The 12,413-nt window shown below is 37.0% G+C and overlaps 1 protein-coding gene across 1 annotated transcript in view; it reads left to right on the top strand.

Annotated features, from left to right (window-relative positions):
* The window catches only part of LOC144534420 (zeta-sarcoglycan-like), a 39,976-nt gene extending 28,734 nt beyond the window's left edge, over positions 1-11,242 (top strand). Inside the window, exons 6-8 of the mRNA XM_078276337.1 lie at positions 282-354; positions 9,579-9,702; positions 10,413-11,242. Of these exons, the coding sequence (XP_078132463.1) occupies positions 282-354; positions 9,579-9,702; positions 10,413-10,604 (389 nt within the window). The 3' untranslated portion in view covers positions 10,605-11,242. The remainder of the gene's footprint in view (positions 1-281; positions 355-9,578; positions 9,703-10,412) is intronic.
* Positions 11,243-12,413: the final 1,171 nt, after the last annotated feature.

Genomic DNA, 12,413 nt, shown 5'->3' with positions numbered 1-12,413 from the left:
GAAACCAGAGCCCGCTTGGAAGTGGGAAAAGGGTCTCAGTCTCTGTATTTTGGTCCGTACCAGGGTTTGATTGACAGCTTTTACACCAGATTAAACCAACCAAACCAAATGTTCGTTTGTTTGAACCAAACAGATTAAGTGTGAAAGCCCCCTGAGATAATTTCTGATACTGTGCTATAGACACATTTCAGTCCGTGCCAATATTGAGGTTCGAGACCAAGCCTTAGTAAACATATCCTTTGCTGTCATTTTATGAATTATAAAAGTATGTATTTTTCTAGGCTCGGAAGGCGCCGTGTTTGGACATTCAGTAGAAACTCCCCTGATCCAGGCGAGAGCTTCTGAAGAACTGAAGTAAGTTCATATTCATTGACTTAACAACAAGTTGTTAAAGCTTAATGTCACATGTTCACATCCTGTTTAAATGAAATATTGAAATAATGATGATAAATGTTCCATGGCATTTCAAAGTCAATGCCTTTGCCAAAAAAGAAGGAAAACGTGGCAGGAACCATTATTCACCAGGATAATTATTTTCAAGCACAATCTTGTAAATTCAAACATTTATTGGTCTGCTCGTTATCACACACATTTAAAACTAGATTTGACCATTATTTTAATTTCACAGCAGAGGGGTGAGCTAATTTGTTAGTTATTCTCTATTGCAGTCAGGAATTGATTAAAGCATCGGGAGAGCATGGAGAGAAAGTTGGTATGGTTGAGATGCATATTAGACTCGTACTTTCCCGAGCATGTGATCCCCACTGCACTCCGCCTGAGGCTCTGAGCCCTGTGTCGGTCCATTAACGAGCTATAACGAGTGTGGTTTGTTGTCCACCTTACTGGTCCTGAAGGGAGGGCTGGGATCAAAGTTGGCAGAAAAAGCAGTGTTCTGGCATCTAATTCCTCCAGAGTGAGAGGAATACTGATGAGGTTCACTTTAAAGCAAACACACATACACACACACACACACACACACACAAAGACACACACACACACACACACACACACACACACACAAAGACACAGCATTCACACGCACACAGGCTCAGCTCAGGGGTGACCATCTGCAATGTAGTCAAAATCTTATCGAGAGGAAACCGAACAGGAGACAGTTAAAACACAAAAGCGCCAACATGATGTTTGCTTCAATAGGATTCCAATTTTCTTTTATTTAAATCCACATTTGCTCAAAAGATATTTCATTTTTGCATCGTCAAAGTTTGATTACGTTTGTGTGGTTTAATTTAATACATACTGCATTTTTTAAAATCTTGCTTCAGGCTATTTCAATATGACTGGCTTCCTTCACTAGCAAATTACTGAAATATTTTCAAACAAGCAGATGTACAAACTGTTTATCTAAACTTCATTTATTTTTCAAACACCATGTCAAAGAACCTTTTATATTTAGTCATACAGTCGTATTAAACGCTAAATAGAGACAACAGAATTATGCGGGTTATTATTTACATGAATTCAAACCTAACAAAATTTTTGTGATGTTTCTTCTTCTTCTTAGCGTCTGTTTAAAGACTAATTGGCCTGTGGGCAAAGAAAACAAGCCGACGTTACTGCAGTGGCACATCAGTAAACCTGTTCACTATTGTTATTGTAAAGGAGTTTACCTTTTAACTGCTTTTGTGCAGCGTTTACAGAAACACATGCTGTAGAACTACAGCAGTTTAAAAGGAGACTGGATGTGATTTAGAGCCTAATGTTCAATCAGAATTACAACACAGCTATCAATGTGCTGAATATTGAAGTTTAACATATTAAACTATCCTGTAGAACATGCCACATATTGATATACACGCATTAAAATGTTGAAACAAAGTGTATATGTAATCTAGATTTTTAAAGAAAAATCTAGATTACATGCAAAAAATGCAAAAAAGTTTTTTACCAAAAGCTAAAATATGTAACCACCCAAATCTTCTTATCCACCAATTTTTTGTTCAGTTTAATCAGACACTTGGATGTCCTTTTACATTTATGTCACCAAAACCACACTGCATAGTTATGTTTCCTGGCTTTTCAGACTTTCACTTTCAGAATGTTATGTTTCTCATTTTAAAAATGTAAAGCAGGCTACAGTTTAAAGTCCCTGAAAACGTGGTTCAAAGTAGATTCAATATTCTTGACTAAATAAGAAATAATCAAAGTTAAACTTCAGTGTAGAGAAAAAAATATGGCATAAAATTGTGCTTTCATGACCCTATCACTTATAGTAAGAAACCAATTAAGAAAACCAATGACAGTTGAACAATCACGTTTTTACTGCCAGTTAGACCAGTGCTTTCGGTTCCATATGGAGAGCACAAAACGGTTACTCTTAATTATTAATTTATGTTCCTATTAAATATGATTTGACATAAAGATCCAGTCACCATCTTGGACCAGAAAATCAACACCGTCTCTGACAACCTATTTTCCCTGCACTGGGTCCTTTTAATGTCACCAAAGCAGGCACTTTTTCATTATGAAGCCAGACATTAAAGTATGAGCCAGAATAGCCTGTTGATTGATTACACGTGTAAATCTAATTTATCACCTGATATGATGACATCATGCTGTATAATTAGGGTGGCAGTAACTGAAAGGACTTACTTTTACTAAAATAAAAAAGTCGTAGACATTGGCGCACACCCATGTAACCACACTCTTTGGCATTTTTTCTTTATTCCACATTGCTATATTGCACTCAGCACAGCAGATTCAAGACTCTGATTATGCTTATTGTGAAGCAAACCTGGAGGTTTCTTCTAAAACTCCAACATCTGTGCTAAAAATGGAATGTGCATCTTTTATTGCGTTGTTTATGTAAGTGGCTCTGGGATTTTCCAGCCACATTTTACCCATCTCACCACCACAAACCCACTCACCACCTGTCTGATAAAGGTGCTACTTGGCTCACATCCACGTTGCCCTTCTTTTCCTCTTTAAAGAAATATTATTCTCTTTGTGATGGGTTTTATTTCTCTGCAAGCCAACAGTAATCTGGGAGAAAAACAGAGCATAGACAAAATCAAAGAAATCCACCTGAGATCTTCCTTTTCTTTGAAGCACCTGTTCTTCTCCCTGAGCGCTTTATCTGTGTGCGCTGACACTCAAGTTTGTCTTTATTTGTCGTCATCATGCTGCTTCTGAATAATTGAATATACTGTGTATAATAATTCCATTGGCATTTACTTACATTTATTTACTAAATGTTTTAAAGTATCCTTGTCCACTTCATTGTCAAAAAGTGTACAGGATTTGATCCTGTCTTTTCTCGTAGTTGCAATCTATTAGAGTGAATTGAAGGTCATGTACAGGTTTATATTGCCACTAGATCTTTTTGCACTAAACAACTGAATGATAGAGGGACTCACAGACACAATGGGAAAACCAGAAATCCTCTGCACAGCAGTATAATTCAGTCAGGTGCTGGTCAAACACGCATTAAGGTCTACAAATAAATTTGAGTTACAAAATGACATTAGCCTTCTGTATTTGTGTTCACATTCATTTCAGAATAATTCTTAAAGTGGGTCTAAAGCAGAGTTTTGGTGTATGGCAAAATCTTTTCTCGTTTTTGGACTTTGTAATGTATTTTGTCATTTCTGCTTGTTCTCTTCTAGTAGATGCATACATAATGTTCAATAAGCATACATATTGATATTGAGGTACTGTTATGTAAATTATTGTAAGACTTTCTTGCTCTTACTGTGCTTTTAAGCTACAATTAGTAAAAACCTATGCACTACATAAGAAAAGTTAACTTAATTGATCCTGCGCGGGGAAATGTATGTAGATATCACAGTAGTATAAGCACAAGAACAGATGCATAGTATAGATTAGTAAAATAAAACTAGAATATCATATACATACAAATACAACTGGATACCAAATATTATTCAACTAATCAGTTGTTTTGGTCTTAGTCAACTAAGATTTCTTTAGTTAGTTCTTTAATGTTAAAATTACTTATTTCCAAGAAACGTATAAGCACATCGCTGGTAAACACAAGATGTAAAGTGATGTTTTTGCATTATTCCTTGTGGAGAAACTCAGTTTTCCGGTTCTGTCGATTAAATCAACTAATAGATTAGTTGACATTAGAGTGTTAGTTGACTAAGAATTTCTTTAGTCGAGGACAGCCCTAAAAATGAAGCATGAAAAACAAAAATAAAAGGTTCTCTAATAAACACTATATACACTAACATTGGTACTATAAAATTACTATTTGAGTTTGAGTGTATAATGTATTTTATGAAGTCTATTGAGACAAAAATGCTCCTAAGTAAAATGGGACAAGAAAGTTGCATTAGATACAGTAAGTAGCCTAATGAAATTGCACGTAGGAGAATGGATGTCAGTAGTATGAAATGTAGTTATTGCACCTGTAGCAGCAAAATGTGTGTGAAATGTAGGGCTGCAACTAATGATTACTATCGCCTCGATTAATTGTTTGGTCTATAAAATGTAAATAGTGAATAATGCACATCCTAGTAGTAGCGCCCACGGTGACGTCTTCCGATGTCATGTTTTATCCAGCCAACAGTCTAAAACATCATTTAAAAATGTCAATTTACAATAACAAAAAAAGGAGAAAAACAGCAGAATGTTTGGCATGTTTGCTTAAAACATTGCTTAAACTGTTAGATTACCAAATGGTTGCCAGTTAATTTTCTGTCAATCTACTAATCAATAGGCTTTAGTGCAGTTTGCATCTTATTATTGTTATGAAATCTTTTAATAAAGTGATCCTGTTACCGATCAGTTACTGTTTTGTTTTTTTCTTCTTTTTTCGTTGACCTTGTAAAGTGCCTTTGAGTACCTTTTTTAAAGCGCTATTTAAAATAAATAAATGTATTATAATGCAGAAGCTTAACAATTGATTAGTTTAATTGATTTATAGTTGTTTAGGTCCCCTGCGACTCACTTTGTTTTCTTTACTACGCAGTTCATCCTCTTTGTCGACTGTACTCCCCAAAAACTAGGAGACACTTTTGTGTATAGTGACTTGTGAATAATTAGACTTTTGCTGAGGAGCTATCAAGTATAGAGGACGTGATGTTAACTGCAAGGGCAGTGCAGTTATAAAATGGATATAGTCCTGCAGAAGAGATGTGTCAGTTTGTCATGTCCTACTCTCAGCTCACAGCTTCATTACCTTTTAGTCATAGCTCTTGTCAGGCTCTGATCAGCTCCTTCACCTGACAGTGACCTCTGTAGTTCGGTTTTACTCTCAAAAGACCCTCTGGTGCCGAGTACGAGGACAGAAATTAAGATAGTCAATTGCAGGAAATTTGGCTCTGATGATTCATGTTTTGACTCCTCAGCTAGCTTCCCACTCAGTCTGATAATAGTAGCAGCTTCCAACCAGAAATTACAGGCCTAAATATGAAAATATTTTTGTCAATTACATAATGAAATCATTTTGTGTCTCTGTCTGGAGGATGATGCTCTGATTCCTGATGCACTTCTGTCCCAAATACATATGAATAGGCAGGGAAGCTGTGTGATAAATGCTGGGATATTTTTATTGTGTCACTCTGCGATACTTCTGTCATCTAGTTTGTCACATTCAGAGAGACTTTTGTGTATTCTATTGACGTGTATGGAGGACAGTTGGTAGTTGGACATCTGATCAATGCCACAAAAAGCCTCCAGGTTTCAGTCGTGTCAAAAACAGACAAACAAAGTTTTCTGCAAGTTGCTGCTTAAAAATTCTGACATAATGAAGCAAAGGCAGACCAGATAGGATTTGAAGGCTCTCTGCTTCCTTACAGTGCAGACACCCTATGGTACATTTTAGGCCCAGCATCAGAGAGCATTATTATTATTATTATTATAAAATCAACTAATAGATTAGTTGACAAAATCACACGAGCGTTAGTCGACTAAGATTTTCTTTAGTCGAGGACAGCCCTAAAAATGAAGCATTGAAAACAAAAATAAAAGGTTCTATAATAACACTATCAAAGGTCCTATACAAATACTATTTGAGTTTGAGTGTATATATTATTTTATGACGTGTATTAGGGAATAGAATGTATAGGGAAACAGCTTTTCATTTCATTTTCTCCACAAGTCTCTGCTACTACAGCTCTCCCCCACTCCAGGTTTAAAGTCTGTTTGCAGAGCGGCCAGCCGCGAACCCCTCTCTAAATGATGCGAGCAGCTTTCAGGACGGTCTCTGCAGTAGCTGTGTCCACCACACAAGAGTGACAGGTTCATTGGGAAGATAAAGGCAGAACAGAACCACTCTTCTTGTTCAGACCTTTCTACCTCCAATTTGTTTGGATTGAGATGTAGTGCAGCATGAGTGTATTCTTTTTTTCTGCTTACTTTATTTGGCCATGTGAGAAATGTTTGGACGGCACTGCAGAACATTACATACAGATACAGTGGAAATAATTGGTTTAATGTTTGGGAGGAAGGCTTATGTACAGTCATACTCCTCCATCTGTCAGTATAAATAAACCACATCTATCATTGCTATACACTGTTCGAGCTATGTCAAATCTCTAACTATGTGATGCAATTAACCTATGTAAAGTGGCCTGTAAGATCATTGGTGGTAAACTACCTGATCTGTATCACAATTTCAAAAGTTGGAGTCAATACACTTGACTTTCACCTTTGGAATCTCCCAGCTAAGAGTAGATAATGCAGTATTTAAACCACTATGACTTCAGCTATGGCCATCAGCACATTTGGTCCTGTGCAGCTCTTTCTTCAACAGCTCCGCGATACAGTGATCTTTTTGTGGATGTAAAGGTCATCCTGAACGCAGTAAGAAAAGCTGTTCTGTCGTAAACAGCCGTTATGACTGAAAATACCTATAGGTTATCTGTAGTAAGGGCTTTTAGAGTTTTTTTTGATAGAGCCAGAAGCCCTGATATATTCTGAGTACAAAAAGATCCTTGTTACTGATGATGATGGAGCTTTCTTTAACTGATAGCCTGACCAGTCAGTCTAATGATCTGAAAGTGTCTGCACACAAACTGAATATAGCTTAATTGTATTAATCTCAAAGCTGTTTAGTTAATTTCAATGTCTTAATGGATAACAGCTCCCACATTTTTCTAACAATTTCCCAGAAATCAGAATCAGAAAGTTTGATTAAGTAGGTTTGCGCATACAAGGAATGTGTGTTGGTGATTTGGTGCATAACCATAAACACAGTGCAAAAGTAAAAGAGACATAATATAGAAACAGTTACACTAGAAAATCTGAAGAAATATAAGAAAATTAACTAGTAAGAAGGTTCCTTGAATGATTTATGTAGTTTGAACACTGTCTCTATTTTTCCTTGAATTAGTACCCATTGATAGTGTAGTTAGTGGCAGGTCAGATGAACATGCAAACAATGGAAAGTTAGTCTACAGGCAAGCATACAATTCAACAAATAAAAGGGAGCTATGTTAGCAGGTATGAAAGAGATCGCTCGAAATCAACAAAAGAGCTCACAACTAACAACATTCAAATAACTTGTCTTAGGACATTTTCTCTTTCCTTAAAATTCACGCTAAATGATATAGTTACATAGTAATATGAAATTGTTGAACTATAAAAAAGCTTCTACTGTCGCAACATCACAGAAAATGGGACACAACATCTAACGTTTTAAGATTGTTTAACTGAGGTTGAAAGTTCATCAACAACAGTTGAGGAAAATAATCTAACCATAAGGTCTTCCAATCATACCATGATATTTATCAGTAGATGGAGTTTGTTGTCCCATGTCTTTTTCTGAGCACTTTTAAGGACTTTTTTTTTTTGACATTGTCCATGTTGGCTTATAATATGAGGTTCAACTCCTGACCTTGGAAACAACAGTTAAATAGTGAAGTTAAGTTTACATTTTAAGTCCAATTCCATGTGTTTCATATGTTTTAAATGATATACATTTACCATTATATTTAATAGTAATGTTTACAAGTCAGCAGTAATGTGAAATTATGCCTCATACTGCTTTTGGAGCCTCAGAAACTAGACCATAATCTTTCTGAAAAACATGAAAATGGAAGTAGTCTGAGATGGTTATAAAACCCAAGAGACATTTTTAATTTAATGTAATGTTTTATTATGGAGAGTGTCTGAAACAAGCACTTGTGAAAATAGAGCACTTTGTCTTCTGGCAGGATTGCCCAAGTTCTGTGTGCGTGCATCCTTGCGTGCAGCGAGTGATGACAGAACTGCTTTGAATGGAGTGAAAATATCACACAAGCATCACATATCACTACGTTTTTACTGCACAGCTCAGTGCAAAGTGTTTTTAAATGGGTTTTTAAATGACTCGTCTATCCAAGCCATGGATAATCACTGGATGTTTGAGAAATAATTATTGAAACATACCAATTTATGGAGCACTCTGACACAGATTATTGTGACTCGCTAATGAACGGCTGAGGTTCGGGAGAAGAAATGGTATGTTATGGTGTTAATGTTAAGGTATGTTATGTTGCTACGGGAGATGGACTGAGGATGTTTTTAAAATATTTATAAAGTTATATATAGTTAGTTTATTTTTTACAATTCATTCATTCTCACTTATCCACAATAAATGATCAAATGCATTCTGAAAACAGAATAATAAGTTGATTCAAAAAAATATCTGCTTTTAGGTTGGATAGAGAGAAAAAAGAAAAATGAGCATTGGAATAGTAAAACAACCACAGAGCAGACATCTATCTTTATTTCTATGGCACAAACAGTCCCAGGTCAAAAGCACATTCCGCAGATCCTCTCCAAACTGTATCTACTGAAAGCTGATATAAAGTCAAAGAGGCTTTTCAAATGCAGATGAAATTAATTTGCTCCCCCCCTCCCAATTCCAATAGCGCATAATCCGAAATGTGTGTCACTTTCAGAGGGTATGGAGATTTAAACGATTTCAAGACGGCTCCTTAAAGTCTTCCATTTAAAATTCATTGAAAACAGATTTGGGGAAGAGGGGGGAAGAAAATCAATTTAAAACGGTTATGAGTTATGAAAACAAATTCCACATTGATTGGCTCTTGCACTTTCACTGTGTAAACAAATAGTCCATATGAAGAAAATGCAAATTGCATTAGCCTCAGTGTTGCCTAAGGTCAAAATCAGCTCATACAGTTATGGGCTGTTAGGAGCCATACTGAGAATAATAAAATAGAATAATGAGAAGAGCTACTTAAACATTAACAGCAGCTTTAATTTTCCACAGGTGGAGAAGTGGTTGGTATTACCACCAACTAAAATACATTTGTGCCAGCAAGAGTCAAACTAGAAATATCAATAAGCTGGTTTGTTTTTTCAAATGAGACATTTTGACTCAATTTCTAAATGCCTCGCTGCCTTGGGTCTGTTATGAAATAAATACTATGATTTTGAATTCCATCATCCTTCCCCAACCAAGTAATTCCACAGGGATATTCCTAAACTAGGAGCTGAATAACATTACATTTAACCTTGAACACATCTTGTATCCTCCGCTATTAAATCACACTGAAAGGCAAAGCGTTAGTACTGCAAACATCCTATGCATAAACGGAAATAATTGTTGGTTCTCATACACGAAATTTCTGAGCTCATTTTTTTCTTTTCAGGCTTGAGTCTCCAACACGGACCCTGACCATGGAGGCTCCCAGAGGGGTGGAAGTCAGCGCTCCCAAGGGGCCGCTAAAGGTCAGTGGTCGAAAGGATCTACAGCTGGAGTCCACAGAAGGAGAGGTGAGGAAGATTAGAAGTTATGCTCGGAGTGAAAAGTTCCTCTTTTGTGCCCTTATTAATGTGTATCCTCTTTAGTTTTGTCTTTAAACTTTTTTTAATTTATTTTGTATTTTATGTCCATGTGAGATGGGACATATGTTCTGTTCTATATGGAATTCTGTGTTCAAATAAAGCTTTACAGCCATGCTAGCTCGGTGAGGCTGTACTTAGACACAGTGCTGCTTTCAATTAAATCCTAATTTCAGCATGCTAACATGCTGATGTTTAGCAGGTATAATATTTACCATGTTCACCATCTTAGTTTAGTGTTAGCATGCCAACATTTGCTAATTAGCACTAAGCAAATACCATTGTTCAATTGAGGCTGATGAGAAGAAGTATTGTACACATTATCAAATTGAACCTGTGCTAGGTAAAAGGTCAAGCGCTCAAAGTTATTACAATTCATCCTAATGGTGACATGCATGTGTGAACGAGAATCCATTCCGTATTTGTTAAGACATTCAAGTCTGCACCAAACTGGACTGACTAATGTCACAAGCATGGCAAAAGAAATTGGCAATTTTGTGTTCCAAATAAAAATATTTAATAGAGATTAAGAATTCTATTCACTTCTTATCCTAACTCTTTCGAGTTGGTAATGCAGCACTTCAGGGCACCTCTGGCTATTTGAATGACTTCCAGCATGTCTCTGATGTTTTTTGTCCCAGATACTTTTAGATGCCAACACCATTCAACTGAGTAGTCTCCCGCTGGGCATCTACACAGTGTCACCCAGTCAGGCCTCGCAGGAGCAGGCTGTATACGAGGTGTGTGTCTGCCCCAGTGGCAAGATCTACCTCTCTCCTGCAGAGACCAGCTCCACCTGCCAGGCCATGAGCAACATCTGCCTCTGGAGCTGACCTGGTAGCAGTGTTGGTGATGGAGGCCCCATTTAAAATCTGCTCTGGAGCTGTTGAGTTTGAGAATCCTCCGTTGGTACATTTGACGGATAGTGAAACTCACCTCAGCGGAGATGGATCTTGAACTCTGATCTGAGTTCAGATCAGTACAGAAGCATCCAACTCCACTGTGTCCCTGTGATGGTCTGTTGGACGTCAGGACCCCTGACAGTGTTTGCTGATTGGCAGTCAGAGCAGCTCTCTGAAATCAGGAATATCACATACGAACAGGAACATTTCCACTACCTTATATTAGTCAGAGGACACACCCTTTATTTTTCTACTTTAGGTTTGTTGCAGACATGCAGTGACTGTTTTCAAGATTCAGAAAGAATAGATGAGAAAAGGTAAAACACAGGTGCCTTTAGCTTTGAAAGAACTCTTATTGCAACTAATAATGAGCCTGGCTTTGCAATCATAGAGAGATAGCTAAAGGTTTTTAAAGTTGTGATGTTAGAAAGACAAGTAAGCACAATTCTCTCATGTCCCCCCCCCCAAAATCCAGCTTTTGTTTTTAATAATCTCAATATATATTTTAGTTTTTTTCACGATGTTAGCAGCTGTGTTATTTGAAATTAAACATGTGTTTTTATGTGGCACCTATTGTACTTGAAGTTTAACTGTGATTAAGACCAGATCCACACGCTGTTTTGAATGTTCAGGTAAAAGGGTCACAGGACTTCCTCACGTTAAAGGTAATTATTCTACCTTTTCTTGATGATGTTGATGTTGCTGTTCTGAGGCTTTCGAGCATATCAAATCTCTTCATCAGCAGATAGTTTGTCCAGTTGTCTGAGCACTTTCATTTTGAATGAATTCTAAATTCTTGAATTTAGAAACAGCAGTTGAGAAAACGTACGTTAACTTATGTCCTACCACATGTTCTATTTAGTAGCTGCTCTAGAGCTTTAAAAAAAATGTCATATGACCATTACCATGGCTAAGAAGTTACTATAAATACTGATTTTTTTTTTATTCTAAAGTTTTGGTCTCCACTTGCTAAATTTGAAAGAAAATTGTCATTTTATTACCTGCTAGTAACTCTCACTTCCCTCCGAGGCAGCGCTCCACTGTGGAGTTTGACTGGCTGGCTGACCTTGGCACTGCAGCTGAGAGTGAGGCAGGCAGCCATGTGTCAGCAGTCCTGCTGGGGTGAAATGCCTCGCTCCACTCCACTTCCTCATCCTCCATCATCGCCTTGTGGCAGAGACAGGCTAGTTTGGTAAGAGCCATGATGGCATTCTAACAAGAGCTTAGCTGCCCTGCCCGCTACCTGCTCACTGAGTTTTTCTTAAGCGTCATTGTGATGTTTTTTATGCTTCAAAGATGCACTATGAAAGATGTTTGTGTGTGTGTATATATGTCTCTCTCTTCCAGGACTCTCCTGGAATAGAGAGTCCTGTAGCACCTAAGAAGGGCAATAGTATAGTTCTAGTGTATATCATGGTATAGAATGTCGTGAAAAAGTGATGAAAGGTCATACTATAGTATGTTGAAAAAAGTCATAGTATGTCGATAGGTTGAATAAAGTCACAAAAATGTCATAGTATAGTACGTTGAAAAACTCAAGGGGACTAAGCTTCTCCTGAGCCTGCTCGTCCTGGAATGGAGAGTCCTGTAGCACCTAGGGAGGTCCAAGGAGGGCAATAGCATAGTTCTAGTATATATATATATATATATATATATATATATATATATATATATATATATATATATATATATATATATATATATCTCATAGTATAGTAAGTCAAAGAAAGTGATGAAAAA

Source organism: Sander vitreus, chromosome 19 (assembly GCF_031162955.1).
Source record: "Sander vitreus isolate 19-12246 chromosome 19, sanVit1, whole genome shotgun sequence".
NCBI classification, from domain to species: Eukaryota; Metazoa; Chordata; class Actinopteri; order Perciformes; family Percidae; genus Sander; species Sander vitreus.
This window is presented reverse-complemented; position numbering and strand designations above follow the sequence as displayed.